The 21,554-nt window shown below is 43.7% G+C and overlaps 1 protein-coding gene across 4 annotated transcripts in view; it reads right to left on the bottom strand.

The window, feature by feature from the left end:
* Nucleotides 1–10,351, bottom strand: part of CCDC124 (coiled-coil domain containing 124) — a 50,488-nt gene extending 40,137 nt beyond the window's left edge. The window contains exons 1-2 of one of the 4 annotated variants that reach the window (XM_040417464.1): nucleotides 10,216–10,351; nucleotides 7,076–7,241 (exon numbers count right to left, since the gene is read on the bottom strand). In XM_040417464.1, coding sequence (XP_040273398.1) covers nucleotides 7,076–7,234 — 159 coding nt within the window. In that variant the 5' untranslated portion in view covers nucleotides 7,235–7,241; nucleotides 10,216–10,351. Of the gene's footprint in view, nucleotides 1–7,075; nucleotides 7,242–10,106 lie in introns of all 4 variants that reach the window. The other 3 variants (XM_040417467.1, XM_040417468.1, XM_040417465.1) reach the window with 3 other exon arrangements.
* Between the last annotated feature and the right edge of the window lie 11,203 nt (nucleotides 10,352–21,554).

Raw genomic sequence — 21,554 nt, 5'->3', positions numbered from 1 at the left:
AAATACATGACACATGAGCGAAACATGGAACCTTGGACTGAGTAAATGGTGGAGAACGTGAAAAATGGGCGGAGGCGGAGCCCCTGTGCGGCCTGAACAACCAGATGCTGTCTGAGATGACTGCTATTTGCCCCCCCTTTTTTTTTTCCGGCAGTGCAGGGGTTAAGGGCAGCAACTGCCAGACAGACAACACCAGCTGCTGACCCGCAGAGACTGGGGAACGCGACGCCCGCCGCATGAGCCTGCTGGAACAGAGGTATTGGCTGTCTGTAGCCGCCAGCCCCGCTTCACTCGGGATCCCTGGACTATCATGACCCCCGCACGAACCCCTGGGGGAGAGAGTGACTGCTGGTGTGTAAGTGGCTGATGTGACTGCTGCAGGATCGGCTGTGGAGCCTCTCCCCCTACTGGAAGCCCAAGCGGTGCCCAGGACCCTGTTGGAACCCAGGTCACGACAGCATGGATAAATAGTAACACAGTCTTTTACCTGTACGAATGTGTGCAGAATTGGAGTACAGGGTGGGCCATTTATATGGCTACACCTTAATAAAATGGGAATGGTTGGTGATATTAACTTCCTGTTTGTGGCACATTAGTATATGTGAGGGGGGAAACTTTTCAAGATGGGTGGTGACCATGGCGGCCATTTTGAAGTCGGACATTTTGAATCCAACTTTTGTTTTTTCAATAGGAAGAGGGTCATGTGACACATCAAACTTATTGGGAATTTCACAAGAAAAACAATGGTGTGCTTGGTTTTAACGTAACTTTATTCTTTCATGAGTTATTTACAAGTTTCTGACCACTTATAAAATGTGTTCACTGTGCTGCCCATTGTGTTGGATTGTCAATGCAACCCTCTTCTCCCACTCTTCACACACTGATAGCAACACCGCAGGAGAAATGCTAGCACAGGCTTCCAGTATCCGTAGTTTCAGGTGCTGCACATCTCGTATCTTCACAGCATAGACAATTGCCTTCAGATGACCCCAAAGATAAAAGTCTAAGGGGGTCAGATCGGGAGACCTTGGGGGCCATTCAACTGGCCCACGATGACCAATCCACTTTCCAGGAAACTGTTCATCTAGGAATGCTCGGACCTGACACCCATAATGTGGTGTAAATAACTCATGAAAGAATAAAGTTACGTTAAAACCAAGCACACCATTGTTTTTCTTGTGAAATTCCCAATAAGTTTGATGTGTCACATGACCCTCTTCCTATTGAAAAAACAAACGTTGGATTCAAAATGTCCGACTTCAAAATGGCCGCCATGGTCACCACCCATCTTGAAAAGTTACCCCCCTCACATATACTAATGTGCTACAAACAGGAAGTTAATATCACCAACCATTCCCATTTTATTAAGGTGTATCCATATAAATGGCCCACCCTGTAGAATTCCACCCAACACACAATTCAAGCTCACCTGCAATAGATCCTTCAGAAAAGAGGATGTAAGTACAGGAGGTGAGTAATATTTGGGTGTAGTCATTTGACTACACCCAAAGCCATTTTTCACTGACATACGGAATTAGCTTTTATTTCACGTGTAAATGTTGTTCGGTTCATAACTGGCAGGAACATTACAGGAATTAAACAGGCAATAAACTAGAAACGTAATGGGTATGCATAAGACAACATATTGGCAAGGGAAGCAAACCTTCCACGAGTAACACACCCTAAAGCCTTGTGAGGAATATGGAATAATATTTCATGTCAGCCATGTTCCCACACCAGCCATCAGCTGTCAGATAGCAGAAGTAGTAAACTCCACAGTTTACAAAGCCCCAGCTATATGGCAGAGAACTTCTTGCAGGCCACCTTTGTTTACAATTTCACACCCCATTCAGCCATTCCCCAGTTCAATTAAATCTAGCAGACAGCCTGGAACCAGCGATTTATAAGGAACTATCAATCGCCCGGCCATTGCAGACGCAAACCGGATACATTTTATATTCAAGGAGTGTAAACTCGTATTGGGCGGCTCAACCGAGAGTTTGAATGGTCAAGGTGCTACTGCTATGACACACCCAGTCAGATCAATAAATATGTATAATAAATATATTAGCAGGCACTCTCACAAATGGAGTAACATATTTATTAGTCTAAAATATTGTAATAAAAATTATATTAAAAAAATCAACACATGTAAAAATCCATAAAGACTAGGTTACTATCTAGGTTACTATATAACCAGCAGGGTTGTAAGTACAGCTATGAATTACTATTAAGTATATACACAATATCAACGTAGGTGTACTTATAATGCGCATAATAGCAATATATTATTATTGCAGTTGTAGCTGCCAAATCCAGATAGTCACAGTTTTGATATAAAGTATATTACTATAACAATTGCAAGTCTTTAAATTGACAGCAGTGTTTTACTCTCCTAATTCTGGTATTTCTGTCTGAGGAGTGAGCAATAATCAGAAGAGTTGAAGAAGAATTAGGAGAGTAAAACACCGCTGTCAATTTAAAGACTTGCAAACCAGATACATATTTGTGTCCCGGTGGCCACGATGAACATGCCCATGGTCTTAGTTAGGTGGTGGGATGCCAGGGAAGGGAGATATACATATCTCCCCACAGGCACATAATAACCATGCGTGGACTCTACTTGTAGCTGAAACCCAGGCGGATCTGTTGGTCCCAGAACCATCTCCCTGTGACGTTCTTGTCTGGAGCTATGAACCCTAAAGAGTTTTGTGGGTCATTTAATGCCAGCCCAGAAGAGGGGGAGTGGACCCTTCCCAGAGGAGGGGCCGGCTACAGTTTAAAAGGCTTGTGCCAGCAAGCGGGCGTGTCTTTTCTCTGAAGGAGGGTCACATCATGCCATGTGTTTAGAGGGACCTGTAACCAGCTGAAATCACTGCCCTCCATGTGAATACAGCAAAGTACTAATCATAACCCAAAGGAACATTCATCTACCCGATAATTGACTTGTACTCTGTGTAATGCTGTTTGTAACCTCAGACCACTGTATATATTCTTTGAGGACATTGTGTTACCTAGGGTGCCCTTAAGGCGATTAAATATATAATTTAATCTTGAGCTGTCTTGTATCTCGATCACGAATCCCCATGTCCGTGTTTCGGCCTAGTTTAAGCTACCGCGGGTTGGTTTCTCACCCTATATAATCTCGTTAGCGGACCGGGGTTATATCAAACGAGAAGCTGGTGGCAGTATACCCGGGCTGAGAAAGTGCTGTTTCACTGTGGCAGTGAAAAGGCTCTCTCAGCTTGTTGCCTCTCTATGCCCGCGTGGACAGGAGGTGTCTGTGTAAACTGTACCAATTTGACCTTACATGCTCCTCCGGGAGGGCGTAACGTCACGTCTTGGCAACCAGGGACCATACCGCATCTCGTGAGCTCGACATAGTTGACGTCAAGCGGGCACGAGGGGTGGTATCCCTCACAAGCCTCATTCACACATCAGTGTTTGGTTAGTGATTTTTATCAGTGATTGTAAGCCAAAACCAGGAGTGGAGGCTACACAGATGTAAGCTATAAGGGAAAGATCTGCACCTGTTCTGTGTTTAGAGCTCAAAATCACTAATGGAAATCACTGATCGAACACTGACGTGTCAATGAGGCATAAGGCTGACAACTATACTTCATCTGGAAGAGAATCATTCCTTTAAGTATAGCTTTATAAGTTAATAAGGAGAGTCTGTCTTTAGTTCTACTGAGCGCTGAAGACACCTGCGTGTAACATACAGAGGCTTCCAGCCTCTCTTGTCACTACCCAAGTCCCTGACTATGTAAATGTGCCCTATCACTGCCCATTCCTGCCTGACAGGTTACACACAGGGGTCTTCAGCGTTCAGTAGAACAGACTCTCCTTAAAGGGGTTGTCTCACTTCAGTAAGTGGCATTTGTCATGTAGAGAAAGCTAATACAAGACAATTACTAACGTACTGCAATTCTCCATATTGCTTCCTCTACTGGCTGGATTCATTTTTCTATCACATTATACACTGCTTGTTTCCATGGTTATAACCACTCTGCAATCCAGCAGCGGTGGCCGTGCTTGGACACTATAGGAAAAAGAGCCAGCCTCTCTTGTGGCCGGGACCATGGGAGTGCGCATAGGCTGCTACTTTTTTCTAGTGTACAAGCACGGCCACCACTGCTGGATTGCAGGGTGGTCGTAACCATGGAAACGAGCAGTGTATAATATGATGGAAAAATGAATCCAGTCATAGCAATATGGATAATAACAATACATTAGTAAGTGCCTTGTGTTAACTTTCTCTACATAATAAATGTCATTGCTGAAGTGAGACAACCCCTTTAATGACAGTTAAGACGACTCTTTACACATTTTTCTAGTACAAAGAAATATATTTTCTTAATTAAGTATACTACAAAAGTGTTTAACACCACTGTCCCTATATTTTAAGGGGGTTTTCTGACACTTTTATACTGATGACATCAGTATCTGATTGGTGGGGTTTCAACACTGGGGACCCCTGCCTATGAGCCCTTTGAGAAGGCACCGACACTCATAGTAGCAATGCGGCCTTATCGCAGCTTAGCTTAGGCCAGTGACATCATGTTCCTCAGTCACATGGCCTAGGCCCAGCTCAGCCCCATTGAAGTGAACAAGTGCAGCTGCTATACAAAGTACAGTACTCTGCTTGGTGAGCTGCGAGAAGGCTGCTGCGCTGCCAGTGCCTCCTCAAACAGCTGATCGGAGGGGCTCCAGGGTGTCAGACTCCCACCAATCAGAAACTGATGACCTGTGCAGAGGATTGGTCATCAGTTTAAAAGATTCGGAAGACCACTTTAAAAATAAACTGAAATTACAGTTAGGCTATATGCACATGAACGTTGTTCGTTTCAGTGTCCATTCCGGTTTTTTTGCGGATAGGATGCGGACCCATTTATTTCAATAGGTCCGCAAAAAATGCGGACAGCACACTGTGTGCTGTCCGCATCAGTATGTCCATTCCGTAGCCCCGCAAAAAAAATAGAACAAGTCCTATTCTTGTCCGTTTTAGGCATTGTTACAATGGATCCGCAAAAAAAAAGGATGTCATCAGTTTTTTTTTTTTGCGGACTGCAAAACACATACGGTCGTGTGCATGTAGCCTTACACTGTAACCACCCTTAGGGCTGTTTCACACGAGTGGACGCCGTGCGGGTAATCCGCTGTGTGAAAGACAGCCAAGCCCCGTTCCGGACAGCAGAGACATGGAGCATTAACATGATTAAAAATGCTCCGTACCTCTCCGTGATCTCTTTACTACAAAATCACGGTGACAACCTTATCTCACTGTGATTTTGTAGTAAAAAGGTCACAGAGCATTATCTATCATGTTACTTTCATGTCATGGATCTGCACAGACGGATCCGTTCAGATAATAAAAACATCTGCATCCGTTCGTATTATCTGTAACATAGCCAATACGGATCCGTCTTGAACACCATTGAAAGTCAATGGAGGACGGATCTGTTTTCTATTGTGCCAGATTGTGTCATAGAAAACGGATCAGTCCCCATTGACTTACATTGTATGCCAGGACGGATTCGTTTGGCTCCGTTTCATCAGACGGACACCAAAACGCTGCAAGCAGTGTTTTGGTGTCCGCCTCCAAAGTGGAATGGAGAATGGAACTGAGGCATTCTGAGCAGATCCTTATCCATTCAGCATGTATTAGAATGCAAACTGATCCGTTTTGGACCGCTTGTGAGAGCCCTGAACGGATCTCACAAACGGAAAGCCAAAACGCCAGTATGAAAGTAGCCTAATGCTCCGTGTCTCTGCTGTCCAGAACAGGGCTTGGCTGTCTTTCACGCAGCGGATTACCCGCACGGCATCCGCTCGTGTGAAAGAGCCCTTACCGATAATCCTGCAGAGTGGTTGTGTGTCTTGCACAGCCAAAAAAGGTCAGCATATAAGCTAGTGCTCACTGGTGTTACCATTCAAATCATGCAGGTATCTGGCTCTATGAAGCACTCCTGCTTGTACTTTTCTCTCTAGAATTCCCCAGACAATGATATAAGGCTCTGTTCACACTACTTACTGTCATAAGTAGCCCCAATGCTCTGTAGATCCATCAAGCAATGGACCCCTCTGACTTATAAAGGGTTCCTCTACAGTTTTGGCATGCTGCGCTTTTCTTACTGCCAAATAAGACGGAGCCTCTGATAGTAGTGTGACAGGATTGGTTGATGCATGCCACTACTCCACATTTATTCTAGCTCATCTGGAGGCTCATCTCTGCCACGCATTATTACTTGCCTCTGGAAAGCAGAGCTCAACTGCATATCCAAGAATATTCTTTTACTTTTCCTCGATTTGGGATTCACTCGAAACTCTGTGGTTTGTTCATTAGAATAGGATTCTGATATCATGCTAACCAATCCGGCAAAGGCGATTCCCAAATGACACTTCTTGTCTCATGTCATCGCTCTACAACACTGTCTAGTGCCTGAGCCAAGTTCACTAATCTGATTATGTGCAGTAGCCTATCCTCACTGACGACTGCATAAAACACAGCAGAGGAAGATTCCTCCGACGCAGCAAAAAGAAAGTGATTAATATAGGATGCTGAGGGTTATACGAGGCTGGTCACACTTATAAAGAACAAGTACGATTATTAAAAGGTATATAAAACTATGTAAAAAAAAAAAAAAAAAACACTGAGTGTGTGGACTGGAGTATGGATCCATGGAAGGTATGTGGGATCCATACGCCACACGTTTGGACAGCTGAGCAGAGGCCAGGAAAGCTGAAGGTGAATTTGCATTGATCCTACATTTATGACATATCCTTCTGCTATTGCATAAATGTAGTGGTGAGAAAGCCCCTTTAAAAAAACAAAAAATTAGACTGCTGAAGCCAATCACCGGCCTCAGCAGTCACATGAGCAAGAGAAGCATGTCCTTACACACATGACCATGAGTGGCTGCAGCACTCTCATGACCATGAATGGGTTCCCATCACTTCCATTCTGGTGGAGGCCGCTGTGCTGACATGGAGGGCATTTTGAACACACTGATGCTGAACATAATATATGAATACTTAATATTAAGAGTAAACTTTTTTCCTTATTAAGACTCACCTTCCTTTGCTCTTTCCGCTGGACATGTTTGTTGTCATCCTGCCAAAACGCATCCTCCAGTTGCTGCTGGCGCTTTGCATCAGCTGCAGCCTTTGCCTCAGCCTTTCTGGCACGGGCAACAGCAGACTTGGTGTTTTCACCTTGAAACTTTTTGGGCATCCCTTAGCTGAAAATAAAGGTTTTGCGGTGATTAAACAGAATGATCAGGTCAAAGAGACTCCATAAGGTTACTGTATATACTGTACAACACGTCAGTCTCTGGGCAATGATCTCAAGGGCCACTGCTACAGGGTGGAAAGGGCCACATATCTATATAGGTAACTAGGTATTTTCAAGGTAGGCCCTCAGATTTACACATTTGCACGTATCCATACTACCCAGAACCACCTATTTGTACATGTGGGGGCCTCAGTCCCACCAGTAGAAAAGGCTATTCTGACCTGCAGAAACCGACAAGAATAGGACCAGCAGTGAGATTCCTGGATCAGGCACACGCATCAGTGAAAAATAATGGAGGTGTGCGTGGCCCCACTGAACTGTATGAGTCACTGTGCTATTTATTTTCAAATGAACAGCACAGTGAAGAAACATATGCATCAGCCCTAAGGCTCACAACACAGTGCCAGGGTCCGTCACAAGACTAACACTGGCCACGCCCGACTGACTTACAACGGGGTCCGTTTCGTTCTGTACTGAATTTTTGACAGTAAAAAAAAAAAAAAAACACTGCAAGGCGGATGTGAACAACATCTAAGTAATCTATCCCTGAAATACAAAGAGAAGGGCTGGCATCACCAACATCTCCCCTGGTTCAAGACATGCTATAAACCATGTACACCAAAGAAAGAAACTTGGATTCCATGTAAAATGCAGCATGAACACAAACAGTGTATGACACAATAGTATCCTTGATTGAACCAAATACAAACAAAAGTCTCTAGGTGTAACGGCAACACCCCTGTTGCTCCTAGAGACTCATCTGCATACATTAAAACATCATATTTCTCAGCAATGCGGACACATATGAACATGGCACCAACACAGATTCCTTCAGCTAAGGCTACTTTCACACCTGCGTTTAGGTCGGATCCGTCTGGTATCTGCACAGGCGGATCCGCACCTATAATGCAAACGCTTAGATCCGTTCAGAACGGATCCGTTTGCATTACCATGAACAAAAAATAAATAAAAAAATAATAATTATTTTTTTTTTGTTCATGATAATGCAAACGGATCCGTTTTGACTTTACATTGAAAGTCAATGGGGGACGGATCCGTTTGAAAATTGAGCCATACTGTGTCAACTTCAAACGGATCCGTCCCCATTGACTTACATTGTAAGTGTGGACGGATCCGCTCGCCTCCGCACGGCCAGGCGGACACCCGAACGCTGCAAGCTGCGTTCGGGTGTCCGCCTGCGGAGCGGAGGACAAACGAAGCCAGACTGATGCATTCTGAGCGGATCCGCATCCATTCAGAATGCATTAGGGCTGGACGGATCCGTTCGGGGCCACTTGTGAGCCCCTTCAAACGGAACTCACAAGCGGAGCCCCGAACGCAAGTGTGAAAGTAGCCTAACAAGTGCATGTTAGGGTACTTTCACACCAGCGTTTTTCTTTTCCGACACTGAGTTCCGTCAAAAGGGCTCAATGCCGAAAAAGAACTGATCAGTTGTATCCTAATGCATTCTGAATGGATAGTAATCCACTCAGGATGCATCAGGATGTCTTCAGTTCAGTCTTTTTGACTGATCAGGCAAAAGATAAAACCGCAGCATGCGGACCCGTTTTGCCGAAGCCGGATCCGGCATTTCAATGCATTTTTCTGACTGATCAGTTTTACAAATGCCATACGTTTTGCCGGATCAGCAGGTAGTTCCGGCGACGGAACTGCTTGCCGGATCACTCTGCCGCAAGTAGGAAAGGAGCCTAACAGGTCAGCCAGTGTCATAGCTACAAATCTGCTGACAGATGCCCTTTAACAGGTTTCTAACCACATCTTTGGTTTGTACTTTTTTGCATTTGCTACAATACAGGACACAGCTTTGGCTACTTTCCCACTTGCGCTTTCCCTTTCCGGTATTGAGTTCCGTCATAGGGGTTCAATACCAGAGGAAAACGCTTCAGTTTTGTCCCCATTCATTGTCAATGGGGACAAAACTGAATGGAGTGCACCAGAATGCATTCCGTTCCATGCCGGACAGAAAAACGTTGCAAGCAGTGTTTCTGAGTGTGTCCTGGGATGTGGAGAAAGACGAATCCGTCATGACTCACAGTGTAAAGGCTCATGCACACGGTCCGCAAAATATATGGATGATGTCCGTGTGCATTCTGTATTTTGCAGAACGGAACAGCTGGCCCCTAACAGAACAGTACTATCCTTGCCCATAATGCGGACATTAATAGGACATGTTCTATTTCTTTGCGGAACAGACATACGGAAACGGAATGCACACTGTAACTTCCGTTTTTTTGGCGGACCCATTGAAATGAATTCCTCATACGCTCCGCAAAAAAAACAGGATGGGCACGGAAAGAAAATACGTTCATGCGCATGAGCCCTAAGTCAACGGTGACGGATCCGTTTTCTTTTGTGTCCGACTTACAATGGTTTTAGAGACGGATCCATCGTTGCTATGTTGGACATAATACAACCGGATCCGTTCATAATGGAGGCAGACGGTTGTATTATCAGAACGGAAGCATTTTTGCTGCTCCATGACGGATCCAGCAAAAACGCAGATGTGAAAGTAGCCTTTGTCATACACGGTTGACATGCAGACCCCATTTTTTTTCCATCCAGCGACAGCAGCTCCTTAGAAACTAACAAGAAGTCAATCTGCCTCTTGGCCCCCACACATGAATATAAAACTATACAATTATTGCGCACAATAGAAACAAATGACAAATTCAGCTTTGCTACATCTTTCACAAGACTGCTCCACCTATGACTTGGGGGTTTCTTCCAGCTATACATTGTATCCTGTCACTACATTACTCGTGGCATGAGCAGATGTACACCCCCAACTCGCCTGCCAAAGCCCCTGCTCCCACTATGCGTCCTCCTCCATAGACCCGCACGTTCACTTCGCTGCCCACCCGCTTTCAAACACCCATTCCCTTCCAGGCACAATTACACACCCGGGACTCCAGCTTCCGCCCCCACCACAGGTCGCGCTGTGACGTCACTAGTCAGCGACAGGACAGCGTACTACTTCCGGCCTGCGCGTCCCCGCGTCACTCTAGACGTCGCGCCGTGATTAGGGTTCGCCTTGTCATTTCCCATAGCGCTGTACAATACATTGCGTTATCTATGCGGCAGTGCGCTAGTACTCTAGAGGATAGTTATGACAGACGTAATATTGGGGGGACCCTATCAGGTAGTAAGGGTTAAAGCAGTTCTAGATTTGCATTATCACATTTAGACTAATATTGATCCAGAAAGCATTTGTCTGGTTCCTCTCTGTATATAAGAGACCGCCTTGTGTACTGTTTTATCTGATGCTCATTGGATTTTAGAAATTTCGATATGCCAATAATTTTTGCTCTATTGTATAAAAGAAAACTATTGATATAGATGCAGAGGTACAATGGATCGTTCAGACAGTGAACCATCAGTACCCTTCTTTGACCACCCAAAACGTTCGGAGGTATGGTGAAAGCGCCATATAAATCCAAAAGCCGAAGGAGGGGCAATGTGGGCAGCATAGTGTTCTTGTAATGATAAGCCAAGCTTCTAACTCCACCCAAAGTCTATCTTTACACCCCTTAGTGCCCCCACAGTGTAGTTATGCCCCCTTAGTACTCTTACATAGTAGATATGCCCCCACAGTAGAATGTCCCCTTTAGTGCTCCGTAAAGTAGTATGCCCCTTTTAGTGCCTCTCTTACAGCAGAATGGCCCCATTAGTGTATTTTTACAATACAATTATTCCCCCTTTAGTGTCCCCTTAAGGAGAATGCCCCCTTACTGTCCCCAAACAGTAGAATGTCCCCTTAGTGCCCCACACGGTAGTTAGGCCCCCTTAGGGCTCCTCACGTTAGTTATGCCCCCTTAGTTACCCCACAAAGTAGTTATGCCCTCTTAGTGCCCGACAGAGTACTTCTGCCTGTTAGTTCCCCCACAAAGTAGTTATGCCCCCACACAGTACTTATGCCCTCTTAGTGCCCAAATAGTAGTTATGCCCTGTTAGTTCCCCCACAAAGTAGTTATGCCCCACACAGTAGTTATGCCCTCTTAGTGCCCAAATAGTAGTTATGCCCTGTTAGTTCCCCCACAAAGTAGTTATGCCCCACACAGTAGTTATGCCCTCTTAGTGCCCAAATAGTAGTTATGCCCTGTTAGTTCCCCCACAAAGTAGTTATGTCCCACACAGTAGTTATGCCCTCTTAGTGCCCAACGTAGTAGTTATGCCCTGCTAGTTTCCTCATAAAGTAGTTATGCCCCCACGCAGTAGTTCTGCCCTCTTAGTGCACAACAGAGTAGTTATGCCCTGTTAGTTCCCCCATAAAGTAGTTCTGCCCCCACGCAGTAGTTCTGCCCCCTTAGTGCCCCAACATAGTAGTTATGCTTCCTTAGGATCTAATAAATATGTGATATTAGATCACACACTAATCTTGGTGTCCTGACAGAATAAGTATAATTATTCCCACAGGCTTCAGCAAAATGGCTCCTGCAGCTTCACTGAACGCCTCCACCTAGTGTTCCCCCTAGTGCTTGGAGCATCACTTACGTGCGAATGGAGGTTTTTCTGGTGTCACTGACAAGTGTTTTCCCGAGACAACGTCTGTGGTTGGTGTCCTGCAGAAGATGTTTATAGTAATGAACTGGATTGTGTAAAATTGCAGAATTAGGTGGGCCAAGAGAACCAAGCGAGATGATGATCATGCTGAGAGATCCCAGCTCACGGGCGTAGCTAGAAAGGCTGGGCCCATAGAAAAATGGGCCATCCTTCCCGAGCAACTTCCCGCAACCGCCTTCCCACAGCTAATCAAGACTGCCCACATTTGCCAGCAACCCCCCCAACCACTTCTTACTGCCTCCCACATAGTAGGTATGCCCTCTTAGTGAATTCTCACAGTAGTTATGACCTCTTAATGCCCCCACACAGTGGTATACCCCCTAATATATGTGCCCCCAGTGGTGTACATAAAATAAAAATCAGTAATACTCACCTAGCCTAGTTGTTCTGATGAACGGAGCACATCCCGATCTCACCAAGCAGGCACCATGCAGTGACCTGAGGACAGGCCAGGAGATGATCGTCAGCCCATGTGCTCTTTTTCAGTCCAGCAGGAAAGTCCCTGCATAGTGTCTGCTGGAGAGTGCACAGGCAGGAATGAGACCTGGGTCTAATGGACAACAGACGCCCATTATGGCCTGGGCCTCGTCTGGCACACACACCGTAGTCATTATTACTGTGTGTGTACTGGCAGTAGGGTGGCCAATGCCAATTATTGTTGATGTCACAATTTTTTAATGAAAGGTGAGATCTGTGGCAAAACCCACATCTAATCCATATCAAAAACCATTGTTTTTTGGGTGCGGATCTTCGGCACGTTCACCCGTACCTGTGTGCAGGTACCCATAATCTATATACTGTAACAGCGTCAGCCAATATACACTAGAAATCTACAACATAAATTATTGCCTCCTGCGATATTCAACGCCTTTCCTCGCTGCCTCCAAGAAATTGCTAATGGACCTTAGAGTGAGGTGTATAAGAGGAGAGGACTACAACTCCCAGCATGTCCAGGCTGGTATTTTGTGATATTAGAGCACATTATAGGAGAAGGTATAAGAGGATAGGACTACATATCCCAACATGTGCAAACTATTATGTTATAGAGGAGAAATAAGAGCAGAGGATTATAACTCCCAGCATGGCCAGACTTATGTGATATCAGTGCACATTACAAGAAAAGCTATGAGGAGAACTACAACTCACAGCATGTCCAAACTATTATGTCATATGAGAGGACATCACAGGAGGAGGTATAAGAGGAGGGAACTACATATCCCAGTATGCCTTGGCTGTTATTAAGTGATTTCAGCGGACATTACAGTAGGAGGCTGTTACATTGAATCCATGCTTCTTCAGTTTCTGCTCCATACAAAGATCGGTCCTTAAAGGGGTTCTACGCAGTTTATTTAAACTGATGATCTATCCTCTGGATAGATCATCAGCATCTGACCGGCGGGGGTCCGACACCCGGACCCCTGCCGATCAGCGGTTTGAGAAGGCAGCAGCGCCGCGGCCTTCTCACTGTTTACCACAGGCCCAGTGACGTCACGACTTGTATCAACTGGCCTGGGCGGGGCTAAGCTCCATTCAAGTGAACAGAGCTTAGCCGCACTCAGGCCAGTGATACTAGTCGTGAAGTCTCTGGGCCTGCGGTAAACAGTGAGAAGGCCGCGGCGCTCCTGGAGCGCCACTGCCTTCTCGAACAGCTGATGGGTGGGGGCCCAGGGTGTCGGACACCCGCTGATCAGATGCTGATGATCTATCCAGAGAATAGATTCTGGTGAGAAGCAGGGCGGCACTACCTGAAGAAATTAGCGGTGCACGTGTCCGTGGAATGGCGTCCAAACAAACGTAGTGATAAAAAAGACCAGCACTTCGCAGATGTAAATCAAGTTAATGATTTATTGGTCACACATTACAATGGCATAGTGACGCGTTTCATCACTAGTGTGCTTTCATCAGACTGCAAATAAACATCTTTCTTTCAGGCTTTTTATACATAAATGAAACACAAAGGAACTGACGTCATCAGAGAAACTCCTCCCCTCATTAAACAAAAGATCATTATAACATCGAAATTTTTTTAATCGAATATATCGATATTAAATATATCGAATCCACTCTATGTCATCGAAAAAAAAAAAATCTCAATCGAAAGTAGTCCACTTTGTTGGTGATTAATCACGCTAAGAAAAAATAAAATATATTTATCAAAAATTCGTAAGGCAGGGTGCCTTATAGGAAGCTGGACACATTATAATCACGATTGAGACCCCTGGGTTCCATCGTTTGTAAACGGTGGATCCAGTAAGCCTCTCTTTTAAATAATAATTTGTTCCTATCACCTCCTCGACGAGGTAGCGATACCCCCTCGATAATCTGATACCTTAATTGCGAAATATTGTGTTTTTTTTCATTAAAATGAAAAGGTATTGGAAGTAATAAATTCTGTTTGCGGATAGTAGATTTGTGTTTACTTAGTCGGTCCTTCATTCTCATCGAGGTTTCCCCCACGTATAGTAATCCACATGGACATTTAAGAATGTAAACCACAAATCTACTATCGCAAGTGAACGTGCCCCTTATTGGAATGCTTTCACCTGAATGTGGGTGGGAGAAACATGGACCCTTGATAACACTAGAGCAATTTATGCAGTTAAGACAAGGGAAAGTGCCCCTTCTAGGTGAGGATAAAGTGCTCTGTCCTCTTTCTATTTTATTACTTCCCACATCTGCCCGGACTATTCTGTCCCTGATATTTTCTGCCCGTTTGTAACATATCATAGGTGGCCTCTGAAACTCACCTATCTGAGGATAAGATTTAGATAATATATGCCAATGTTGATTGACAATGGCCCTCAGGCGTTGGGACCAGGGATGATATTTAATCACTAGAGGGATCCTTGTATCTTTCTTAATCTTATCTGGCTGTATATTCTCAGTTTTATTGCGCTGTTTTTTCAATAATTCGGGGGGGTAACCTCGCTCTCTGAATTTGTTAGTCATATCATCTAATCTTATTTTGCACATATCCTTATCACTAACAATCCGTCTAACTCTCTGGAATTGCGAATATGGGATAGATTCCTTCATGGTTGCTGGGTGACTGCTTGAAAAGGACAGCAAACTATTCCTATCAGTTGGTTTAACAAATAAATCTGTTTGTATCTTACCATCTTGGTCCTTGATCACCCAAGTATCCAAAAAGGAAATTTTATCAAGACTATGGTGTACGGTGAATTTCAGCTCATCCCAGATGGAATTTAAATACTCAGTAAATTCCGTTAGGGATCGAACGTCGCCTCGCCATACGCAAAAAATATCGTCGCTAAATCGACGCCAAAATAGATAATGTTGGTGATATAGAGGACTTGAGTAAAAAAATTGACACTCGAAAAAAGCCATATACGTATTTGCGTATGGCGGTGCGACCTTCGATCCCATCGCGGTCCCACGGCACTGCTGATAAAAGGAGTCTTGAAACAAAAAATTATTCTGCTCAAGAACTATCTTCAGGAATTCTAGAAAAAACTCTTTTTCTGACTCTTTATATGTACTTGTGCCTAAGAGACCCGCGACTGCATTGATTCCTTTTTCATGCATGATAGATGTGTAAAGACTGCATACGTCAAGGGTGACAAGTATGCAGCCTTCATCCACCTGGAGAGAGCTGATTTCGGACAGAAAATGGCCAGTATCACGAATATAGGATGGTGCTTGTTTAGTTAAAGGGGTTAATACCCTTTCAAGGAAAATAGCTGGATTTGAGAGTATGGAGTAGGTGGACGCCACGATCGGGCGACCTGGGGGATGAACAAGTGACTTATGCACTTTAGGTAAAGTATAAAATACTGGGGTAATCGGATGTTGATTTATAAGGAAGTCCCCCAACTTGGCGTCCACCACTCCATTCTCTTTAGCATTATCTACCACTCTCTGTAAAATTTCTTTAATACGGTAGACTGGATCATTGTCTAGTATTTTATAAGTATTAGTATCCATAAATTGTTGTAAAATTTCATTGACAAAATATTCATTATCCAGAATAACGATGGCCCCCCCCCCCCCCCCCCCCCCCCCCCTTGTCAGCAGGTTTAATTATTAAGGATTTCTCCTTTAACAAATAGTCAAGGGCATGTTTCTCCTCCACAGGTAAATTATGATGAACATACAACTTTCCCTGTTTGCACTGTTGCAACAATTTATCCACATAATGTTTTACTAAATTTACAAAAGTCTCAACTGGATGATAAGTTCTCGGTGGTGTATAATTACTTTTTACTCTCAGGTTAAACTGTTTAACCGTTAACAATACATACTCGTAAGAGAACTATCATCCACCTGTTCCACATTATATTGAGCATCGGCTACAGTGCCACCAAATTCAGCTTTTAAACGCAAATTACGAAAAAAACTATATAAGTCCGTATCCAAGGTGAACGTATCAAAGTGACCGGTCGGGCTAAAGGATACGCCCTTTTTCAATAAGTTCATCTGGGTAGGACTGAGGCTCTTGGATGATAAATTTAACACAAAGTTTTGTCCCGTACCTGTGACCGCGTTTTCCTCGGTGCATCTGCCTCGCCGATGATGACGGCCGGCTCGCCGGGTATTAACCTTGGTCTTCTTGCACGGCGTAGGCCTAAAAAAGGCCCCCGAGAACCACCTGAAGTTTCGCTGCCGGACCCTGATGATATAGAACCGGTTTGACGAAATCTTGGACGTGATGTAGGAGTTGCAGTACCGGAAGCCTCCTGCCATCTGTAGACTCGATGTGATGTATAATCCTCTGTGTCTCGCAGGTATTTCGATTTCTTGGTCTGTTCGATCTTGCTCCTTAATTCGGTACATTGTTTCTCCAAATTTTCTTGTAGAGTGGTGTATTCGTCAGACTTTAAATTATCTCTCAGCTGTTCTTTTATAGCTGCAATATTGGCGTTACATTCAGTGATAGAAATGGATAAATGTTCGAGTGTCAGAACTATGAGATCCAATGAACAATTATTAAGAATATTTGCAAAACGGGTGCAATAGTCCACTTTATCACAAAAAAGAGTTGGTCTTAAATTGACTCGCAGACCCAGTGGTATCTTTTGAGTGCGGTGATATTCGGCCAATGTTGCCGCATGTTATTCAAGTAAAACAAGGTGTCTCGCCTCCTTGATCAGGCTCCTGTTCTTTAACTCAATAGGGACAAAATAGTTTGGGCAGATGTGGGAAGTAATAAAATAGAAAGAGGACAGAGCATTTTATCCTCACCTAGAAGGGCACTTTCCCTTGTCTTAACTGCATAAATTGCTCTAGTGTTATCAAGGGTCCATGTTTCTCCCACCCACATTCAGGTGAAAGCATTCCAATAAGGGGCACGTTCACTTGCGATAGTAGATTTGTGGTTTACATTCTTAAATGTCCATGTGGATTACTATACGTGGGGCAAACCTCGATGAGAATGAAGGACCGACTAAGTAAGCACAAATCTACTATCCGCAAAGAGAATCTATTGCTTCCAATACCATTTCATTTTCATGAAAAAACCACAATATTTCGCAATTAAGGTATCAGATTATCGAGGGGGTATTGCTACCTCGTCAAGGAGGTGACAGAAACAAATTATTATTAAAAAGAGAGGCTTACTGGATCCACCGTTTACAAACGATGGAACCCAGGGGTCTCAATCGTGATTATAATGTGTCCAGCTTCCTATAAGGCACCCTGCCTTACGAATTTTTGATAAATATATTTTCTTAGCGTGATTAATCACCGACAAAGTGGACTACTTTCGATTGAGATTTTTTTTTTTTCGATGACATAGAGTGGATTCGATATATTTAATATCGATATATTCGATTAAAAAAATTTCGATGTTATAATGATCTTTTGTTTAATGAGGGGGAGGGTTTCTCTGATGACGTCAGTTCCTTTGTGTTTCATTTATGTATAAAAAGCCTGAAAGAAAGATGTTTATTTGCAGTCTGATGAAAACACACTAGTGCTGAAACGCGTCACTATGCCATTGTAATGTGTGACCAATAAATCATTAACTTGATTTACATCTGCGAAGTGCCGTTCTTTTTTATCGCTATCCAGAGAATAGATCATCAGTTTAAACAAACTGCAGAACCCCTTTAATGTCACAGGTCCTTCACCACTTCTTCTCCTCTTCACTGCTGAACTCCACCCCTCCTGCTCAGATCACATGATGATGATGTCATCAGAGGTCCTTCATCACCACGTCTCCTCTTTACTGCTGAGCTCCGGCCATCCTGCATTGATGGCGGTGCATTGACGACCGTATCTGATCCGCAAAACACGGATACCGGCCGAAAGGCTGCTGCCATTTTTTTTCTCTTGTCCTATCCTTGTCAGAACAGACTAAGGCTACATGCACACGACCGTATGTGTTACATCCGTATGCCATCCATTTTTTTTTGTGGATCTATTGTAACAATGCCTAAAACGGACAAGAATAGGACATGTTCTATTTCTTTTTTTTCGGGGCTACGGAATGGACATACTGATGCGGACCCATTCAAATGAATAGGTCCGCACCCTATCCGTAAAAAAAACTGAACGGACACAGAAACAAACAACGTTCGTGTGCATGTAGCCTTACAGATACAGGTTAAATGCAGACCAAAACTATGGCCATGTGCGTGAGCCCTAAGGGAGAGGCGGGACATGCAGGCAACCGTCTGGGACAGTGGTGAAAAAAAATGGGACTGGCACGGCTAGGATCTATGTAAATCCACCCTATGATGTAAAATCACCTCAAACATAGGAACATGCAGGCTTCCCTCATATATAGTTTTTTTATTTATTTTTTGCTGCGTTTTTCTCCAGCTTACCTATATGCTGCAACTAACCAATAAGTGAAAAACAATGCGAAAACAAAGGAAAACTGGCTTCGGCAACTTTCACACTAGCGGCACGGACCTCCGGCAGGCTGTTCCGGCGGGTGAACAGCCTGTCGGATCCGTCCTGCCGCTAGTGAACGTGTGCCTCCAGACTGCCGCTCCGTCCCCATTGATTATAATGGGGGCGGGGGTGGAGTTCCGGCGAGACACGGCAGCGCACGGCAAAAAGGCTGCCGGAATAAAACTACGACATGTCTACGATAGTCAATGGGGACAGAGGGGCAGTCCGGAGGCACACGTTCACTAGCGGCAGGACGGATCCGACAGGCTGTTCACCCGCCGGAACAGCATGCCGGAGGTCCGTGCCGCTAGTGTGAAAGTAGCCTTAATTGCCCATAGCAACCAGATTCCACCTTTCATTTGGAAAATGAAAGGTGGAATCTGATTGGTTGCTATAGGCAAATAAGCCAGTTTTTCTTTATACCAGTTTGATAAATCTCCCCCAATGTCAAAATAAAAAAAAACAACAACGCATGGTTTGTAATACATTTTATATTTCTCTTATCCCATTGTATATGACAAAGTGCTGGCTGCCTGCAGCTGCCATTAGGGGGAGCTCAGTACATATGAATTTATGCAGCTACAGTAGGACTCAATGGCAGCTAAATAAATCTCTATACAGTTCACCTTAGTTGGCAACTGCAGGAAATTCACTTAACTATTGGGAAGCAGTGAAACATCTCAGTGCTGAGCCTTTCCTCCACCACAGGTCATGTAGCAATCAAGTGGACTGTCTCCATGCAAGACAGAGCACTGAGAACAAATAATACCCAAGAAATTAATTTCCAAGTCAGCACTAGTACATGGAATTTGTGTCCCACATAGAGAATTCCAGTATGACACCACTGACAACAGACACACTATATGGAGAAACATATTGGGACACAAATCTTAACCCCATAAGGACCCTGCCATTTTTCACCTTAAGGACCAGGCCATTTTTACCTTAACCCCTTAAGGACTCAGCCCTATTTCACCTTAAGGACTTGGCCATTTTTTGCAAATCTGACCAGTGTCACTTTAAGTGCTCATAACTTTAAAACGCATTGACTTATCCAGGCCGTTCTGAGATTGTTTTTTCGTCACATATTGTACTTCATGACACTGCTAAAATTGGGTCAAAAAAGTTAATTTTTTTGCATAAAAAAATACCATATTTACCAAAAATTTAGAAAAATTAGCAAATGTCAAACTTTCAGTTTCTCTACTTCAGTAATACATAGTAATACCCCCAAAAATTGTGATTACTTTACATTCTCCATATGTCTACTTCATGTTTGTAGCATTTTGGGATTGATATTTTATTTTTTGGGGATGTTATAAGGCTTAGAAGTTTAGAAGCAAATCTTGAAATTTTTCAGAAATTTACAAAAACCCAATTTTTAGGGACCACTACAGGTCTGAAGTCACTTTGCGAGGCTTACATAATAGAAACCGCCCAAAAATGACCCCATTCTATAAACTACACCCCTCAAGGTATTCAAAACTGATTTTACAAACTTCGTTAACACTTTAGGTGTTGCACAAGAGTTATTGGCAAATGGGGAGGAAATTTGCGAATTTCTTTTTTTTGCCTAATTTTCCATTTTAACCCATTTTTTCCACTAACAAAGCAAGGGTTAACAGCCAAACAAGACTGTATCTTTATTGCCCTGACTCTGCCGTTTACAGAAACACCCCATATGTGACCGTAAACTACTGTACGGGCACACAGCGGGGCGCAGAGTGAAAGGGGCGCAGAGTGAAAGGTGCGCCGTATGGTTTTTGGAAGCCAGATTTTGCTGGACTGTTTTTTTGACACCATGTCCCATTTGAAGCCCCCCTGATGCACCCCTAGAGTAGAAACTCCATAAAAGTGACCCCATCTAAGAAACTACACCCCTCAAGGTATTCAAAACTGATTTTACAAACTTTGTTAACCCTTTAGGTGTTGCACAAGATTTAATGGAAAATAGAGATACAATTTCAAAATTTCACTTTTTTGCCAGATTTTCCATTTTAATATTTTTTTTCCAGTTACAAAGCAAGGGTTAACAGCCAAACAAAACTCATTATTTATGGCCCTGATTCTGTAGTTTACAGAAACACCCCATATGTGGCCGTAAACTACTGTACGGGCACACAGTAGTGCGCAGAGTGAAAGGTGCGCCGTATGGTTTTTGGAAGCCAGATTTTGCTGGACTGGTTTTTTGACACCATGTCCCATTTGAAGCCCCCCTGATGCACCCCTAGAGTAGAAACTCCATAAAAGTGACCCTATCTAAGAAACTACACCCCTCAAGGTATTCAAAACAGATTTTACAAACTTTGTTAACCCTTTAGGTGTTGCACAAGATTTAATGGAAAATAGAGATACAATTTCAAAATTTCACTTTTTTGGCAGATTTTCCATTTTAATATTTTTTTTCCAGTTACAAAGCAAGGGTTAACAGCCAAACAAAACTCATTATTTATGGCCCTGATTCTGTAGTTTACAGAAACACCCCATATGTGGTCGTAAACAGCTGTACAGGCACACGGCAGGGCGCAGAAGGAAAGGAATGCCATACGGTTTTTGGAAGGCAGATTTTGCTGGACTGGTTTTTTTGACACCATGTCCCATTTGAAGCCCCCCTGATGCACCCCTAGAGTAGAAACTCCAAAAAAGTGACCCCATTTTAGAAACTACGGGATAGGGTGGCAGTTTTGTTGGTACTAGTTTAGGGTACATATGATTTTTGGTTGCTCTATATTACACTTTTTTGTGCGGCAAGGTAACAAGAAATAGATTTTTTGGCACGTTTTTTTTTTTGTTATTTACAACATTCATCTGACAGGTTAGA

This window comes from Bufo bufo, chromosome 2, assembly GCF_905171765.1.
Source record: "Bufo bufo chromosome 2, aBufBuf1.1, whole genome shotgun sequence".
NCBI classification, from domain to species: Eukaryota; Metazoa; Chordata; class Amphibia; order Anura; family Bufonidae; genus Bufo; species Bufo bufo.
Note: the sequence above shows the minus strand (reverse complement) of the source record. Positions and strands in the feature narration are given on the sequence as shown.